The sequence below is a fragment of the Cibotium barometz genome, chromosome 26 (assembly GCF_041138505.1).
Source record: "Cibotium barometz isolate CiBa-2024 chromosome 26, ASM4113850v1, whole genome shotgun sequence".
Lineage (NCBI taxonomy): Eukaryota > Viridiplantae > Streptophyta > Polypodiopsida > Cyatheales > Cibotiaceae > Cibotium > Cibotium barometz.
Window position 1 is genome coordinate 31,113,603 of NC_141071.1, and position 19,707 is coordinate 31,133,309.

The 19,707-nt window shown below is 44.4% G+C and overlaps 1 protein-coding gene across 3 annotated transcripts in view; it reads right to left on the bottom strand.

Annotated features, from left to right (window-relative positions):
* Positions 1-18,016, bottom strand: part of LOC147623875 (serine/threonine-protein kinase Nek5-like) — a 42,172-nt gene extending 24,156 nt beyond the window's left edge. The window contains exons 1-8 of one of the 3 annotated variants that reach the window (XM_086820517.1): positions 17,554-18,016; positions 17,315-17,454; positions 16,957-17,222; positions 16,525-16,591; positions 16,365-16,430; positions 16,156-16,202; positions 15,959-16,004; positions 15,664-15,744 (exon numbers count right to left, since the gene is read on the bottom strand). In XM_086820517.1, coding sequence (XP_086676643.1) covers positions 15,664-15,744; positions 15,959-16,004; positions 16,156-16,202; positions 16,365-16,430; positions 16,525-16,591; positions 16,957-17,054 — 405 coding nt within the window. In that variant the 5' untranslated portion in view covers positions 17,055-17,222; positions 17,315-17,454; positions 17,554-18,016. Of the gene's footprint in view, positions 1-15,663; positions 15,745-15,958; positions 16,005-16,155; positions 16,203-16,364; positions 16,431-16,511; positions 16,592-16,956; positions 17,223-17,314; positions 17,520-17,553 lie in introns of those variants that run through there. The other 2 variants (XM_086820518.1, XM_086820519.1) reach the window with 2 other exon arrangements.
* Positions 18,017-19,707: the final 1,691 nt, after the last annotated feature.

Below are 19,707 nucleotides of genomic sequence, written 5' to 3' on the forward strand. Positions count from 1 at the left end.
CGGTTAGTGGTTGATTTGGGTTATACAGGGGATATTCCATTGTTGCATTGTGACAGTCAGAGTGCCATCCAGTTGGCAAAGAACCCTGTCTTTCATGCAAAGACGAAGCATGTGGATGTGAAGTATCACTTCATCAGAGAGGTGATAGAGAACAAGCAAATTCAGCTTGTTAAGATTCACACGGATGACAACCCGGCTGATCTGTTGACGAAGAGTTTGCCTCCGGAGCGGTTTGCTCATTGCAGACACTTGATGGGCATTGGATGAGGCCATTTTCAGCCTTGATATGGCCTTGTATATTATCATGTACATGCTGATTTTTTTTTCCTTTACTTAAGGGCACTTTGCCTTTAAGTGGGAGGTTGTTGGGGTAAAGGCGTTATGCCCACCCTTATAGTGTGTACAAGCCCATAAGTTATAGTACATAGTACACTTAGTACTTTTAATGTACTAAGTGCACTATGTGTACTAGTGCAATATACATGTGTGATAGGGGAGTCACACACTCATGCTTTTCATGAGTTGACTTATCCCCACAACTCTCTCTCTCTCTCTCCCTTGCTTCTCTGTGTATGTCTCCCATGAATGAACTCTAAACCCTAATTGACAAGTTTCTCCCCATCAATATATAAGCAAGCGCTTATCATCCATTCACAAATTTGTCTACGGCAGAGGAGTGCGCCTAGAGCCACAGGTTTTCTTGTGCGTACTTTTAGCACTCAGCACTTCACTGTGCTTCAGTCCCAAGGCTTCCACAAGGAGTTTCTTCAGCATTCAGCCAGCATATGTGCATCCCTCAGTTTTGGGCTTGCATAGTGGTCATTGAAGAGCTATTCAAAGGAGCTTGGACAGCATCTAGATTAGCCTACATTCGGTCTACTTTGTCCTTGCGTTTGTCAATCCTCAATCATCATTCATATTCATTCTAAAAGTTCTCCAAAGAAATATAAACAAATACTCCTGCTTGCAAGGGCAAGGAGGGGGCGCTTTCAGTGGGTAATTGGGACCCAACATTGTGTCGACTACTATCTTCTCTCCCTCTCTCTCTCTTCTCTACTCTCTCAAAGTGGAATTGAATAAACTCACACGTATAAAGAAGGCCTTCTTGCGCATTACGACAATCAACCTATTGCATGCTACATTGTTATCATAGCTGCAGGTTGGAACCCAACTTGGCTACCCTAAAGTGAGAGCATTTCGTGGATGGCAAATTTGCGGTCAAGAAAAACCACCCAGGCCTCCACAATGTCAGGAGAGACATCGTCAGCAAGCTACAAAGAAGATATGGAAGAAGAGATCAACAAGGAAGACACAACCACTACAAAAACACTTCCGCAAAGCAGTGAAGACTTCATCAAATTGCTCTTGGAGAAAAACAAGTTGCTAAGGCAACAAATAGAGGCCAAACAAGATGAAGCGGCCAAAGAAAAAAAAAGCCAAAGCGATAGCTAAAAAGCCAAAGAAGAAGCATAAAAGCCAAAAGAGCTCTCAGAATTGGAAAATTTGTTCCTTCTCATGGAGCAACAACGACAAAAAGAAGACGCCAGAAAGACGGAAGAAAGACGGGCCAAAGAAGCTCAACATGAGGATGAACAAAGGGCCAAGGATGCTAAATGCAGGGCTGAACAAGTCCAAAGACGGGCAAACCAAGCTACCAGAGAAAGGCTTGAACATGAAGCTATGCAACTCCAAAACCAACACTTGATAGCCGCTTGAACATGAAGCTATGCAGCTCCAAAACCAACACTTGATAGCCGCTATGTAGGCAAATTTGTTGTCTCTTCTCCCTACAATAGCGAACCAAGGAGCGAGTTCCTCCAACCACCACCGTCATATGAGCTCAACTAAACTTCAGTAAGTATGATGGTAAGTGTGATCATGCTGCAATAATGCAATTCATTCATCAGTACGTAGCATATTTTCCATTGGCTAAGCTTTCAGATCCTCAAGATCGAGTCCACCTAGCGGCACCTCATCTTTCCGGTGAAGCAGTCACTTGGTGGCAGCATTGGTCGAGTCTACATGTAGACCCATTCACAGGGGCTCCTTAATATGTATGAGACACCTTTGTGTCTGACCTAAAAAAATAGTTTCTATCTCCACAGTACATGACAAACCTTGAGGATGAGTTTTACAAACTCTCCCAAAATGGGTCACCTGTATTGACATACTCTAATAAAGTAATCACGTCAACACAGCAATTAGGTATATCCGAGGAGGATAAGTTGAAACAGTTTATTAGAGGTCTAGATACTAACATTAGGTTTACCGTACGTATTTTTGAGCCATAGTCCTATGACAAGGCTCTCACTCTTGCTCAGAATCAAGAAATGATGCTAAACAGAGGTAAGTCCAAGAAACTCCAAGCTAGCTCCAAACCCCAACAGCAATCATCCACCACCCAATAGTCATCATCTCGGGGGGAGGTGGGGGGGAAGGGAGCTCAGAATAGCAAAGATACTAAGAAAGAATCCTAGAGCACCTCAACAAGCAAGAAGGATAAAATCTTCACGCCTAAGAAAACACACGAGGAAAAGGCCAAGGAGGGCATCACTCGTGGATATCTCCAACCAGAAGAGTAAAGGGTATAAGGGCGAGAACAGATGTTTCTTCTGCCACACTGTTGGGCATGGTAAGAAAGATTGTACCAAGTGGCAAGCTCCACAAGCTGCCAAAGCCTCTGCCTCTACAATAGCCACCGCCACAGCTACATCTACACCTCTCGCATCGGCCACCAACACAATCCAACTCTTACTTGCCTTAAGTGCAATATCCACAGTGGTATTTGACAATAAGCAGGAGGGTGAGGTTGAGAAGCAAAAGAAAGCCCTAATTCGTGCTTATGGCAAAGCAAAAGGACAACAATTCATTGTTCTCTTTGATATGGGCAGCTTTCAGGATGCCATTTCTTCTCTATTGGCTATGAAGATCAGTTGTTCACTTGTACCCCATCATCTGGACGTAGATGGGTTCGTAGTTGGTCTTCGCACTCACAGATCTCATAAGGCTCAACAATTCTCATCCATGGTTCAAAAGGACACATTTCGGCGAGACTTCATTGTCTCACCTCTTTTGGGGTGTGATATGATTCTCAGCATTCAGTGGTTTAGGGATTATGCCCCCATTCCTGATTGGAGGTAGGACACTTTCACTATTGTTGATGGTGTTCCTGAGCCTCTCCTAATTCGCAGGGATAGGAGCATTCAAGGTATTCCCCTAATCTCACACATCCAAGCCCAACGAACTATCAGAAAAGGAGACGAGTGCGCATTAATTTATGTACATAGCCAACAATCTATTGTTCAGTCGGCAACCCCATTAAAGTTAAAGGCTGGACGATCTCCTAGCATAATTTCAAGACCTCATGTTAAAGGATGATCTTCCACTGCAACTCCCACCCAATCGTCCTGAGGATCATTGCATTGAGTTAGTCCTTGGGACAAAACCGCCTAGTAAGTTCCCCTATCGCCTTTCTAAGGCATTGGAGGACGAACTGGAACAGTAGCTTTCCCACTTACTCCGAGATGGATTTATCAGACCTTCATCCTTGCCCTTTGCTGCACAAATCTTGTTTGTGCAGAAGAAAGACAAGTCCGCACGATTATGCGTGGACTACATAGCTCTTAACAAGCTCACAGTGAAGAACACATTCCCAATGCCGAAGATTGAGTATATCCTTGAGCGCATCAACGGTGCAAAGTTCTTTTCGAAGATAGGCCTCAAAAGTGGCTATCATCAAGTTCGGATCTTTACAGCTGACATTCCAAAAACAGACTTCAAGACTAAACGTGGCCATTACGAGTTTGTGGTGATGCCATTTGATCTCACCAATGCCCCAACGACGTTTAACAAGATGATGTCTCCAGTATTTTAAGGAGCTCAAAGGAAAGTATGTGTTCATCTTTTTAGATGATATACTCATCTTTTCTGCTACTACAGAGCAGCATGAACACAATGCCGAAAAGGTCTTACAACTTTTGCAAGACAATGCGCTCTACATCAATGCCAAGAAGAGTGAATCTGGAGTAGAAGAAATACATTATCTGGGATATGTTCACAATCAAGGTTGTTAGAGGCGTCAGAGGCGTTTGGTACGAGGCGGGTATGGTACGCACCTCGAAAGACTCGTATTTTTTAGAGACGTTAGAGGCGTGTAAGAGGCGTCTATTTTATATATATATATATATATATATAGTGATAGATAGATAGATATAATATATATAGCGAAAGTTGAGAGAGAGAGAGAGAGAGAGACTAGAGTGAGTCCCTTCGCCTACTTCTTTGGCTCAATGGCGCCCAATCTCACTTATGGGTATTATGTATAAAATCTTTACAAAGATTTTTGCCAATCGCTTGCATAAGGTGCTTCCCACTCTTATTCATCCATATCAATATGGATTTGTGCATGGCAGGAATATTTTGCATAATATTCTTAATGTTCAAATTGGAGTGGATTATGCCAAGGCAAAGAAGCAAGAGATTGTGATGGTGCAGCTGGATCTTGAAAAAGCTTTCGATCATGTCAGCTGGTCTTTCCTTTCTCAGTTAATGACAGCCATGGGCTTTGGTCCCAAAATGGCTAATTTGGTGCATTTACTTGGCTCTGGCTCTATCACGCGGATTATGCTCAATGGAGGACTTTCGGATGGTATTTCTCTCACCCGTTCTCTCCGGCACGGCTGTCCTCTTAGCCCTCTTTTGTGATGGTGCAGTTGGATCTTGAAAAAGCTTTCGATCATGTCAGCTGGTCTTTCCTTTCTCAGTTAATGACAGCCATGGGCTTTGGTCCCAAAATGGCTAATTTGGTGCATTTACTTGGCTCTGGCTCTATCACGCGGATTATGCTCAATGGAGGACTTTCGGATGGTATTTCTCTCACCCGTTCTCTCCGACAGGGCTGTCCTCTTAGCCCTCTTTTCTTTGCCATTGCCGCTCATCCTATGTTATCTCGCCTAGATGCTATGGCATCGCATGGTGAAGTGGTTGGTTTGCATCTCCCTCATGGCAAGCAATTGGTTGCTCAAGCCCTTGCGGATGACACTTTTATGTTTCTCAAGGCCGAAAAAGCCAATATAGATCGAGCAATGGAAGCTTGGAATAATTTTGCATTGGCTTCTGGGCTGAAAATAAATTCAACAAAATCAGTCCTCATTGTATGCACGGAATTTGATCTTGAGGCATTAGGGTGGCAAGGCCGTGTGGTGCATACAGGAGACATTGTTCGTCATCTTGGGTATCCGGTGGGTGTGGATGTGGACCCCCAAGCGCCTCTTGCTTGGATTTCTGCTCGGATCTCGGATAAATTTGTGTATTGGAAAGCTCAAGGGTGGCCTATGCACGTGAGGGTTAAGGTAGCTCACGTTATTATGCTTAGCATGATTTCCTATTTTTTGCCTTTGCTACCTTGGACGCACAAATCTCTTCTCCGTTTGATTGCTCCCATTCGGTTTATGCTGTGGAAGAGGCAAGGAAATATTATGGGTCAAACAAGGATAGCTTGGAATCACATTACGACGCCCAAAAGAATGGGTGGGGCTGCTTTACTGGATGTCCGCTTGCATATGGTGGCGCGTAGGTGGGCGCTTTTTCAGGATATGTGTTTGCAGGAGCAGCCTTGGGTATTCATGACTCGTGACTTGATTGAGTTGGAGGGATTGTCACATGGGACGGACACATGTGCAGGCTTCATGGTGGGACATTGTGAATGCGGCTCATCCTGTCCGTATTCGCTCATCTCACATTTTATCGCATATTCTCCTTTGTTGGCATGAAGTTCTACTATTGGCTCGGTGGGATCCTGGTCATGAAAGACTACTTTTGAACTCTTTTCAGTTCGAAACATTTGTGGAGTCGCGTGTCATTGTTTGGCCAGACAGAGATGCTTCACGCATACGACTCAACCACATGGTCAGGTTAGGCTTGGTTAGAATCCGAGATGCTGTGATACTTGGTCGTTGACAGGCCATATTCGTTTCGTCGTATTCGGCAGCACTTTAGGTTCCTCGGACATTTCAGCCACTATGGGTTGACATCATGCATGCAGTTGAGCCTTTTACTCCATTGCCTCGGCCATCTGCAGATCAACCTTGGCTTGATTGGGCACTATGTAAATCTGGTGACTTGATATCACTTTCAGCTAACCAGGTCTATCATAAGCTCGTATCAGAGAAAGATTGGGTTTCAGCCAAGGCCAATAAGGTGTGGGGATTGCACAAGTCTAAATCATGGTGGCAGAAAACTCTTATGCGTGGTTGGCAGTCTAAACTCCGTTACCAAGGTAAGGTTTTCATTTGGAGGATGTTGGTGGGAGGGTTACCTACACAGGATCAGCTCAGCCATCGTAAAATTACATTGGCCTCTTACTTCTTCTGCACGACATGCACTGAAACAGTTATGCATCTGTTTGTGAGTTGTCCAGTGGCCCGTCAGATTTGGTCTTTTGTCTCTCGCGTTTGGGAGGCAATAGAGAGGTCTACTCTTTCGGCTCATCAGTGGACATTTGGGATTTGTCCTCAAGTCATTACTTCGGACAGTCACCTTGTGATATTCCATTTCCTTAGATGGACAGGACTTTGGCATATTTGGACTACACGGAATGGGTTCATCTTTGATTCCTTGTCTGGAATACATGGGCACATTCTACGTATCCGCGGTTTGCTGCTTTGGCAGTTTTCTTCTCTTCTCTTAGCTCAGCTATTGGATGCAGATGTTATTTCGTTATGGTCTACGGCGGCTCGGCTGGCTCATCTTTGATTCTTTTATCTGGGATGCTTATTTGGCTAGGAGGCTTTCTTATTAGTGTACAGGTTTGCATGGTCATGATCCTTTAGAGGATCTTTTGTGGGTTTTTTTTTTTTGGGGGGGGGGGGGGGGGGAGGCCATAGGTTCTGTGTGAGCCATGTGGCTGATGTACATTTTTACATATAATATAAAACACCATTTCACAAAAACAAAAAAAAAAAGAGAGACTAGAGTGTGTATGTATGAGCCTTGAGGGAGGGAGAGAGAGGGTGTGTATGAGAGGGAGAGAGAGAGAGTGTGTGTGTGTGTGTGTGAGAAAGAAAGCTGTATTAAACGTCTGCAAAAGGCCAAAATGACCTATTTACATCATCAAGATTCAAGGGTACAAAGTAAAATAAAATGAATTGAAATGAACCGGTAGAGTATAGAAGAGCTCCCAAAGTGGGTATAAAAAACATCATCATCCTAGTGTGTTTGAAGTTTGAACTTTGAACTTTGGGTCTTGAGAAAGGCTTAAGGGAGGGAGGGAGAGAATGAGGGAGAGAGAGAGTGTGTGTGAGAGGGGCTGCCTTGGGCCCTTAAAGCTCCCGTCTAAAGACTCAAACTAGCACCCAAAAAAAAAAATGTGGACGCCTCGATCAGGCAATCGTACGCCTCGAACGCCTCTAACCGTTAGAGGCGCACCTCGTAACAACTATGTTCACAATGCAAACGAGATTAGCCTCGACCCTGAAAAGGTAAGGGTAATTCTCGAATGGGATGTTTCCAAAAATGCTTAAGAAATCCGCTCTTATATCAGTCTCTACCAAGCATACAGTACCCATATGGACAAATTTTCCAACCTTGAAGCACCTCTTACAGATCTTCTCAAGAACGTGAAGACGCATCGATAGCAGGTGTTCGTCATGGACAAAGCACTCAAGGCATTTCATGCAATGGAAAGAGTTGCCTCTGAGTCTCCAGTTCTCAAATAGGCTTCATAGGATGATCTTTTCGAGGTAATCACCAATGCCAGAAATCTAGCCATAGGAGCAATCCTCCAACAGGAACGGCGCCCAATGGCTTATTACAGCCGAAAATTAAATGATGCAGAAAAGAACTATTATGTGTATGACTAAGAGCTATTGGGGGTGATGACAATGCTTAAGCCTATACAAGAGCGATTTCCCAATTCAGACAGATCATCAGGCACTTCAATGGTTGCAAACCATGCCTAGTGCCCAATGGAGTGACAAACAAGCCAAATGGAGTCAGATCTTACATCCCTAACTCAAATAACTCCCTTGTCGATGCTCTCACAATTCAAAATTTGCAAGAATCCACTGTGCTTCAAATACATGGAAAAGATCTTGACAGTATGAAGGCACAATACGAGGATTCGTTGGAATTCGGAACTTAGTATAGATTGGCCCTATAGTCAAAACCGGGTGTGCATTCTCAAAGAAAAGCGATAGGCACTTCTCCATGATGCCCATGACTCAACAGATGCATAACTGTTTCAGTGCATGTCGTGCAGAAGAAGTAAGAGGCCAATGTAATTTTACGATGGCTGAGCTGATCCTGTGTAGGTAACCCTCCCACCAACATCCTCCAAATGAAAACCTTACCTTGGTAACGGAGTTTAGACTGCCAACCACGCATAAGAGTTTTCTGCCACCATGATTTAGACTTGTGCAATCCCCACACCTTATTGGCCTTGGCTGAAACCCAATCTTTCTCTGATACGAGCTTATGATAGACCTGGTTAGCTGAAAGTGATATCAAGTCACCAGATTTACATAGTGCCCAATCAAGCCAAGGTTGATCTGCAGATGGCCGAGGCAATGGAGTAAAAGGCTCAACTGCATGCATGATGTCAACCCAAAGTGGCTGAAATGTCCGAGGAACCCTAAAGTGCTGCCGAATACGACGAAACGAATATGGCCTGTCACGACCAAGTATCACAGCATCTCGGATTCTAACCAAGCCTAACCTGACCATGCGGTTGAGTCGTATGCGAGAAGCATCTCTGTCTGGCCAAACAATGACACGCGACTCCACAAATGTTTCGAACTGCAAAGAGTTCAAAAGTAGTCTTTCATGACCAGGATCCCACCGAGCCAATAGTAGAACTTCATGCCAACAAAGGAGAATATGCGATAAAATGTGAGATGAGCGAATACGGACAGGATGAGCCGCATTCACAATGTCCCACCATGAAGCCTGCACACGTGTCCGTCCATGTGACAATCCCTCCAACTCAATCAAGTCACGAGCCATGAATACCCAAGGCTGCTCCTGCAAACACATATCCTGAAAAAGCGCCCACCTACGCGCCACCATATGCAAGCGGACGTCCAGTAAAGCAGTCCCACCCATTCTTTTGGGCGTCGTAATATGATTCCAAGCTATCCATGTTTGACCCATAATATTTCCTTGCCTCTTCCACAGCATAAACCGAATGGGAGCAACCAAACGGAGAAGAGATTTGTGCGTTCAAGGTAGCAAAGGCAAAAAATAGGAAATCCAGATCCGAGCAGAAATCCAAGCAAGAGGCGCTTGGGGGTCCACATCCACACCCACCGGATACCCAAGATGACGAACAATGTCTCCTGTATGCACCACACGGCCTTGCCACCCTAATGCCTCAAGATCAAATTCCGTGCATACAATGAGGACTGATTTTGTTGAATTTATTTTCAGCCCAGAAGCCAATGCAAAATTATTCCAAGCTTCCATTGCTCGATCTATATTGGCTTTTTCGGCCCTGAGAAACATAAAAGTGTCATCCGCAAGGGCTTGAGCAACCAATTGCTTGCCATGAGGGAGATGCAAACCAACCACTTCACCATGCGATGCCATAGCATCTAGGCGAGATAACATAGGATGAGTGGCAATGGCAAAGAAAAGAGGGCTAAGAGGACAGCCCTGCCGGAGAGAACGGGTGAGAAATACCATCCGAAAGTCCTCCATTGAGCATAATCCGCGTGATAGAGCCAGAGCCAAGTAAATGCACCAAATTAGCCATTTTGGGACCAAAGCCCATGGCTGTCATTAACTGAGAAAGGAAAGACCAGCTGACATGATCAAAAGCTTTTTCAAGATCCAGCTGCACTATCACAATCTCTTGCTTCTTTGCCTTGGCATAATCCACTCCAATTTGAACATTAAGAATATTATGCAAAATATTCCTGCCATGCACAAATCCATATTGATATGGATGAATAAGAGTAGGAAGCACCTTCTGCAAGCGATTGGCAAAAATCTTTGTAAAGATTTTATGCATAATACCCATAAGTGAGATCGGGCGCCATTGAGCCAAAGAAGTAGGCGAAGGGACTTTGGGCAACAAACAAAGTATGCCCAACTTCCAATCGGCAGGCATATATCCCTCATCCCAAACCCTTTGACAAATAAGCGTCAAAGGCTCTGCAAGCTGATCAGCATATTTTCGGAAAAACTCATTTGTCAAACCATCCCAACCAGGGCTCTTTCCCATGGGAAGTTTGGAGAGAACAGCTTCCACTTCCCCTTGAGTAACAGGAGCATTAAGCTGAACCGCCACATCAAGGTCAACTTGATATTCATACTTCAACAAATAATGACTCCCTTGCAGCCAGGACAGCCGGCGAGACATCCTCTCGAGGGGCAAGCAAATCTTCATAAAACCTGATGCAATGCTGAATAACCTCAGAAGGTTGAGTAACAAGGTTTGCCTTGGGCATCCATCAGCCTAACAATATTCTCACGCATATGTTTTTGATGCAACTTATCATAGAAGCGATGAGATTGACAGTTAGCATCCCGCAAAGCATCAAGACGTGCAAGTAGTTTAAAGCGAACATATTGTACTTCCTCCACCCTAGATAGCTCCTTTTTCAACCATTCTATGGCAACCACAACTTCAGCATCCATAGAGTCAGTAAACATGAACGCCTGCAAGCCCTTTAAAAGCGACTCAAGAAGAGCCACATGCTATTTTTGTATAGAGACATTAGCAAGACCATAATACCGCGCTGATTTCCGAGTGTTGGTAAGGAACACTGGCCAAGCATGATAATCAGCCATGGATACTCTTGTGGAGAAATGTCGTATCAACTAACGCATATAAACATCAAAAACTTCATGCTCCAAAAAAGTGTGATTTAAGCGCAAAGGCAAGCGTCCCAACAAGCCTTTATATGCATCCACAGGATGATAGACCATTTCAAACACAAGCGGCCAATGATCCGAGAAAACCTGTTGCTGATCAACCATCATTGTAAGAACCTCTGGCAAAAAGAGATCTTGATGTAAAATATACATCCTATCCAATCTAGCATAAGTGCCCCGAAACTGTTGTGAGGCATAAGTGTAACCCCTTTCATCTGGATGCAACCAAGACCACATGTCTTGTTTTAGCGACCTTGCTGCAAAAGCTTCCCACGCCATTCTCTCCGGGCCATCCATTACAAAATGAGGCGACGTGGCTTGCTCCCTGGAGACACATATTAAAGTCTCCCGTCACAAAGCCAAGATGAGAGATTGAAAGAGCACACAAGTCATTCCATAGCAAACGGCGTGCACGAGCATTATTTGGAGCATACACCCCTAACAACCATAAAGGTGTATCATCCCAAACAATCTGTATCACTAGAAATCTTCCATGTACATCTTGAATCACAAGAGAAGGCTGAAACTGCGAACGAATAGCAAACATAACACCTGACTGCGAGGCAAGATGTCCATTGTAGAAAACATGAAACCCCTTATATACGCCAAAGCTTGAACTACTTTATGCGCGAAGAAATACCCTTTACATTCCATTGTACAATTTTCATAGGCCTTCCCAGAAAAGGAATCAACAAGGCCGTGTACTAGGCCCAGGACAATCTGCCAAATCACGAACCTTTTGAAGCATTGCATTTTTAGACATGGTATTTGTGATCTCAGACTGCCCTTGGAGTTCCCGAGCACGTGCCGAAGGGTAATGACCATCCCATGGCGAGATGACCTCACCCTTTGAACCAAACACAAGAGGCAATTGTTGTTGTGCTTCTTTTGTTAGGCGACTTCTAATAGGATAGCATTCTACTCTAACAGGATAGCATTCTACTCTACCCTGAGAAAGTTGGCCTCCCGGCCTCTCAATCCTGGTCTGTTGCTGGGCACCTCAACCCAAAGGGCGACGAGCATATGTATGTAAGGGCCCCTGATGAGTACGCAAAGGCCCCCACCAAACAGCATCTGAGAAATCCCCCCACGGGACAACAAATCGTGTCTTTTTACCACGTACTTCCACCCATGGCTGCTCAACCTCATTCTGAACATCCACATGTACATCCATGTGCTGGGCATCATGTAAAGGAGCATCATGCTCATCTTCCACGAGCAACTGGCCATCAACGATATCCTTGGTAGCAACAACTTGTTCTTTCTTAGGACATTCGAAGACAAAGTGGCCCATCTCACCACATTTGAAACAGTGGCCAGCAAATATATCCCACCTCAATTCATACATTAAAGGTTGCAGCCCAGCCATATTGACACGCAAATGTGTCGGCCTAGGTCTCCCAGTATCCCACAACATGCATAGACGATTTCAGTTTCTAGATGTCATTCGAGGCACCACCAAGACATCACCGATACCTCGCATGAGACCTGGTAAAACACGCCAAAACATTGGTGGGAATTGTTTCACTTCAACCCAAACTGGGCAAGCCTGGCGCAACATATCTTGGTACTCTGCCATAGGCTTCCACGGAACCACATGAACCAACTGCCCATCCAAAAAGAGTGCCACCTGCTCCAAGACTGCCCTACGGGATTCTGAAGTGCGAAAAAGTATTCATAAAAGCCTCTCGGACCATCATAAATCTCCTCAAGTGCCTCAGGCGACACCAAGTGGCCCAACCATGCTCTAAGACGAGGCAACAACGGAATACGCCCAATAAAGAAGAAGATAGCAGCACGATCATGAAAATTTGCTAGCTATTGTAGCAACAAAGGAGTCTCCATGCATACATCAACCACACCACCATTATCTACTGCAGCCATTTGCACGCTATTTGCCTTCACATATTCTTGCAGAAGCTCACCAGTGATCTGCAGCAAACGTGCAAACTCCGGAGAAGGTACCTAAGAACTTTCCTCTGCATTCTCTCCAACATTCACCGGAGTGTAGCTTGCATCAACATCAATCCTTTGACGTTTTTGTTGCTCCGAGGCATCTGAAGCATAACCCACATCCTTCTCGATCATCTCCTCAATAAGATCCATGTTAAGGTTATTGGCAGCCATGCCACCAACAGCAGCAGTCGAGTCATCCAAATCCATGTACAAAAGCAAAGAAAACCCGTTCTCTCTGAAAACCCTAATTCAGCACCTGAAAACCCTAATTCAGCACCTGCAAACCCTAATTCAGCAATTGCAAACCCTAAATCGGCACCTTCATAGATCGATCCACGTTTTGGTCTCTCTCTCTCTCTCTCTCTCTCTCTCTCTCTCTCTCTCTCTCTCTCTCTCTCTCTCTCTCTCTCTCTCAAAGTGGGCTCTAGTGTCTTCCAACTTTATTTGGTTCGCACGGCTGATGGGTGTTGCGTTCTTGAGGTGGGAAGGCCACCTTCGACATCACGCCATGTCTTGCTATGGGGAATTGCCACAAGGCAGTTCTAAAGCAGTTTGTACTGGTGGATTACCAATTTACCATCAAGTTCAAGCGGCAATGGGAGTGCTTTGCTCAAAAGCAATGTGAGCAGGTAACTGACTACATGGCCCGTTTCTAGATACTCCGCCCGCCTCTATGACCTCTCAATTGTGGTGCGTATGGTTGCTACCCACAAGAGGTAGGATAGTTCCAAGTCTAGGACTCGACAAGTCCAGCACCAAAGGGGCAAGGATATTGGGTTGTTAGGGCCATGGAGGATAACAACAATTCTAGTGGGAGAGTGTTGCGGACACGACTCTCTCGAAGAGTTCCAAGCCAAGCGACTAGCCAGTCAATGTTCCGAGTCTAACTCCACCAAGCACATTGCAAAGTATTGTCCAACAAGACATTCAAGGAGGAGGCTTCTTCATGAGTGTGAAGGATATACATGTGCGCGCATCTCGGCTTTTTTTTGTTTCTCGGCTTGAGCGCACACCAAGGATGCTTTTTTTTGTTTCTCGGCTTGAGCGCACACCAAGGATGTTGAATTGCATCAAAATACAAGCACAAGTTTCCAGCCAAGTCTCCAAGGGAGAGTCTTCACAAGTACTTATTGAAAGAATGTGCACAAGCGGAAGCAAATAAACATGAGAGAGAGAAAGATTGCAAGCAAGAACAAGAGCTTTATTAGCTTGAGGTTACAGAGTACAAGAGCCAGCAAATAGGGCATTGTAAGATGATTGAATGAATAAAAGAGAGCAACTCTTATATACTTGTGCATGAACCAAGTTGGCTGTAGAAACAAGCCGATAGGACCTCCACGACAGCATAAGAAGATGCAATATTTTAACACCCCCTCTGCATCTTGAAGTGTGCAAAAAAGTCAAAAGAAAACTGATGACAAAGGTGCGACCATGGACACCTCAGCATGGCCAGTACTGAGTACACCTCGGAAAATGCACATGTCAACTTGTTGTCTTCAGAAAACATAATGCCACTGTAAAGAGCAAAAGAAAATCTGCTTGGCTCCAAACTCAAAAGTAGAAATGTGAACACATCACATCTAATAACCTCGAACAAATGAATAGGGAACACATCCTGTCCATAGTCTCTGCTGACCAATAGTTCTGGAACTCATCTGAACCATGAAGGAAACTTGGTTGATCCTGGAACTCATCCGGACCATCAAGTGAACTTGCCTGTCTTTATACTTGGAACTCCGACACACAGGTCCCATGCTCCAGATTTAATATAAGAGAGCTTTTGAACGCCCCCTCTCCCGCCCACAAGCCGTTTCTGGAAGACAGCACGCGGGGGGATGCCCTTAGGATCAGAGCAGGACACCAGTCATGTTCTCTCCAGTCTGTAAGGCCTTGGGGGAGCTGGGGTTATCACTAGACGAGTCTGTGTCAGTGTCTTGTGACTTGTTTTTGCCCTTCTTTGAAGACTTGCCCTTGTCCTTGGCTTTGCCTTTGTCCTTTGACTGACAGTCCTTTGACAGGTGGCCTTTCTTACCACACTTGTAACACCGACTCTGAACTTTCTTATGCACCGTCGTGAGTGCCTGATCAAGTCCAACAGACGATGAAACTTTCAACTTCCCCTGTGAAACTAGGATGGATTCCTCTTCCAAGAGGAGAGTACACAGATCATCAAACTCGAGGGAACATGTTGTGATCTGAATCCGCAAAGCTCGGGAAACCATGTCATAATCTGCAGCAGCAGGAAGCCTAATGAGGAGGAGAGCAGCTAACTGAGAAGAGGTCAGGGCAGTACCCATTGCTAATAATTAGTCATGGATTACCTTAACCTTCATCACAAACGACTGCATGGGAGTCCCTACTGTAAACTCCAGAGAAAAGAGCTGACCCAATAGGTTGACAGACCGCATTGTATCTTCTCTTTCAATACCTCACGAATTTGCACAAGGATGTGAAGACACAAAGGTAACACATCACCATGGCCCTATGGCAATGCAAGCCTTCCAAAATCTCTCCCGATTATGAGACCAAAGACACCGATATCTTGGCAACCCAGAGTACTGGCTGAGGAAGCTGGAGCTGCAGTAGCTGCGGAATCTTCCACAGGTACATGGACCACTGTATGGACAGATGGACTTACCAGTCTCGATCGCTACAAAGGTCGATGCTATAAAAAATTACAACTCAGCAAGAAAGATCTATCTTTGAGGGCACACGTAGCCGTACTCGCTATGTAAGCCAAATTCATGCACATGCGAGACACACACATTGTCGTATAATTAAAGGATATGTTCAACATTGCTAAGTGAGATAAATCACGATCAAGAGGTAGTGTACCTTGAGATCTCGATGCATGATGTGTTTGGAGTGCAAATACTCTAATGCCAGTAATAGCTGCACAAACCACCTACATATCTTCTGCAGGCATTTCAGGTGACAGTCAACGACTTAATTTAAGAAGGTTCAATAACTTGAAGAACAAAGGTAGACTTCATGCTAACGAAAAAATTCTTAGTTAGCTGTATCCAAAAGGAGAGCCAAACAGGGCCCAAGTTCCCAAGTATTCTGAAAATTGTAATCTATAGAACAGTAGCCCAAGCATTCATATAATTAAGCTCAATAAGCCATTCACCTCTTCTGAAAATAATACCCCGTTAGCTTTTCGAATAGCCTCAGCTCTGAAAGCAGATAGGGGTGAATAAATGCAGTTAGAAATGAATTAGGGCACGAACAGGTTCTCTGAGTGCGTGTGTGCGTGCATACGACTCAGAAGTCACTGCCTCCACAAAGTCCTGTATATGAAAGACACAATATGTGATCTAAACTTACAAGTCACCGCCTTCACAAAATCCTGTGACTATACAGACATAACAACCCTGAAAACAAGGATGGCAATTCATTAGCTCTCAGATGCAGGGTTAACATCAAGAGTAAGTTTCGGTGTTAAGATTAGCTCAATTCTAGCCCTAACAATCTTCCTCAAGTTCCAAAAAACACAGAAATGCAGTGAATACAGACACTGAAATTGCAGCTCACACCTTCTCCACCCAAGATTCCTTGTGCTCCAATATATAAGGATGTTGCACTTTGGAAATCAGGTCCATCTGCATGGCAAGCATTCAGAGAGGAGCTGTAAGGTAGCTAAGTATTGAAAACTTGGGAATATTACTGGGCTTTTGGCATACTTGGATGTTTAACCTCTTGGTGTGCAGAGCGTCTACATCGGTCTGTTTGTCGGGCCAGACGGATTTTCTTCAATACATACCTTCACAGAGACAGCAAAAGAAACATTAGGGATGTTTTGAGCGGAAAGCAGGGTCACCAAAGCTTAAAATCAAGCAAAATTGTACGACACAGTGCATATATGAATGACAAAGTGTGTGTAAGCTTTGAACCAAGCTTCAGAAATTCTACCGTTGATACTTGTACAACACAGCTTCAGAGACTCATTTAGCTAAAGGTAAACCCTAAAAGGTACAACACGGTGCGTTTTTAAGGTGAAAGCACACCTTCAAGTGTACGATACAGTGCGATTTGGGGCGAGCTTCAAATGTAGACCCTAAATCATTGAGAAAAAAACCCTAACCTGTTCGGAGTAATGATGCAGAGCAAAGTAGAAAGATGGCTTACTTTTTCCGCTCAAGTTTGTGCGTCACGAGGATGGCGTTTCCAAATGCACCTCTGCCGACCTGCTCCATGATCTCGTACTGCTCCATCCTCGACTCCATGGAAGCTCTATGCTACTACTGCTGCTCTTCAGCCTTCACTCAGAGACCCAATGCTTAGGCTCATTAGAGTTTAAGTTAAGCAAGGGTTGGAGTGAACGGAGCAGTCATGAGACTGCATCTTAGAGTGGAATATGGAGTGCCACGTTGCAGTTTAGAAAGGAAGTAGGCCTAGCATGTACATGAGAAGCAGATTAGGGTTTGATAAGAGAGGGACAAGGTTTGCACAGGAAAAAAAAAGGTAGTCTAGGTGTCGGACTTGCCAGTAAACTGTAGCCTCTGCAGGAGGTGCTGGAGTGTGTCGAGCGTTTCGGCAGGAGAACGGCACATTCCATGCTCGTGAAATGGCGCCAGGAAAAAGCTGCTGCTGCTTCATCTTCTACATTTCACCTGCTGCACAGGCCTGCACATGAGAAAGCAGCAGCAGTAAGGCTGGGCGCTGGCTAGCCTTAAGGCAAGCTGCCAAAGGGGGGGGTGGGGGGTAGAATATATTGAATGCTACCAAGCTTTTGTCAGAAGGAGACGGGCGCAGGCAGCTAGCTCCACATGCATGTCATTGCAACAGGTTTTTGCTACAGAAAAAGGCCAAAACAAACAGTTAACCCATAGATGCAAGGTCCCACCATAGCCCGGGGGCCTTCAAGGGCCATTGCCACAGCCATAGCTTCAGCCTTCAGCTGAGCTTCGAACCAACTGCCATCCTTCAACACATTTTGCAATGTACATTGCAGAGAGAGCCTCTTTTATGTTTTTAACCAACATTTTGCCTCGCGCTGTGCAAGGCGCCATCGTCGATGATGAAGGTCCTGTAGACACATCCATACATGGACTCGTGAGGCGTCGCTTTCCTTATACAGGCTATGTACTCTGCTGGTACGCACATGCACCCCATATGCCACTTTTCCTTGTCAATGCCAAAACACACACTTTTAGCCCCCCACAATACCGGGTACTCGAATACCCACGTTATGAATACTCTAGTGAAAGTCTATTGGCAATTTGGCACTTGGTAAGTTGGATGCCATGGCCAAGGGGTGCCTTCACATGCAGTGGCCCTCCACTCATCAAGAGCAAGGGCTTGGACGGAGCACCCATCCTGTATCCACCCCCTTTGAATCATGCCCAAGGGTGGCATTTGTCACGCGAACGTGTGAAGCCACCATATGTTTTTTCTTTCCATTGCTCCATGGCAATTAATTATATCATTAATCAAATGTAGAAGGAGAGGCGTCACAACCGCTCATTGCTCTTGGATGAGAGTTCTAGAGTAGCTAGCCATTGCTCTTGGATGCGAGATTTAGAGTAGCTAGCCACAATGACTTTGACTCCGGTGTTTGAAATGATTTATCATCGCCAAGACAACAAATTCCAAATTCGTCCACAACCGTCGTCAACATGCAAAAAAAAGTGAAGAATGCAAAATAGCCCGCCCTTAGGACTTTCCAACTGACAAATGGGTTAAAGGTAGTGACACCACCACAGGAGATTCAATCTTGGGGGTGTGGCCTAACATTCATTGCCTCTTTTCTTATCATTAATATCACCTTTATGGATTACATAGTGATACATGCATATATTGTGCCTTAGTGTAGGTATAAGCAAATGACAAAGACATTAAATAGTTTATGCTCATAAATGGGTAGCTCATATGCACATATTGTGTCTTAGTGTAGATATAAGCACATGACAAAGACATTAAATAGTCTATCCTCGTAGATGCATAGCTCATAGTATGCACATCCACATGGGACTTTAACTTATATGTCAAAGGGGGAAACTTCAGTTGTCACCTATTGTCAAAGTACATATTGTTTTAAAAATTAAGCTCCAATCGAAAAGTGTGTGTGTACGTGCGTGTGTGTGCGTGTGCATGTACATACGCATGTGTGTGTGTGTGTGTGTGTGTGAACTTGAGCTTGTATGTCAAAGGGGGAAACTTCAGTTTTTGTCACCTATTATACATATTGTCAAAAAGTAAGCTCCAATTGGAGTGTGTGTGTGTGTGTGTGTGTGTGTGTGTGTGTTTTCCCTAGGTCATTGGAAAAACTCCTTAGAGAGTCAATTAAGGCCTAGCCCATGTGGGAGGCACACATGTGTCTTGTAATTGGTTGTGTACCATGTGTGCAATAAAAAGTCACATGGAATTTACTTGGTGGTTGGATCATGTAGGTTCTTAACATTATGAGGTGTTGTCCTCAGTTGCTCATTTGGGTAGTGGAAGATGAGAGTTCAAGTAATAGAATGAAGTAAGTGTTTTGGTCTCATTGTGTGCATCGCCTTCTCTAGCTTTCTTCTTATTTATGCAACAATGGTGCCCTTCTTAGCTTAGTAGTTTGCTCTTCATCCACTAAGATTATTATTTTTTGAGAATTTTTTTATTTTATGCTACAGGATAAAATGGTTACATCAAAAGCTCAACTCTCAAGGCAAACTTCACAATCTAGGCCCTCCGATAATAGTGTGGGGATCACCATACTCAAGGCAAATTTCACAATCTCGGCCCTCTAATAATAGCATGGGGATTACCAATACATATACATATAAATTTTCACATATTATCTTGTTTCATTCCGATTGAAACAACTTATTTGCACCCAAGTTAAACGTATTCACATTCAAACTCATCTTGGCTTCAAAGTATAAATTGTACTTTTAA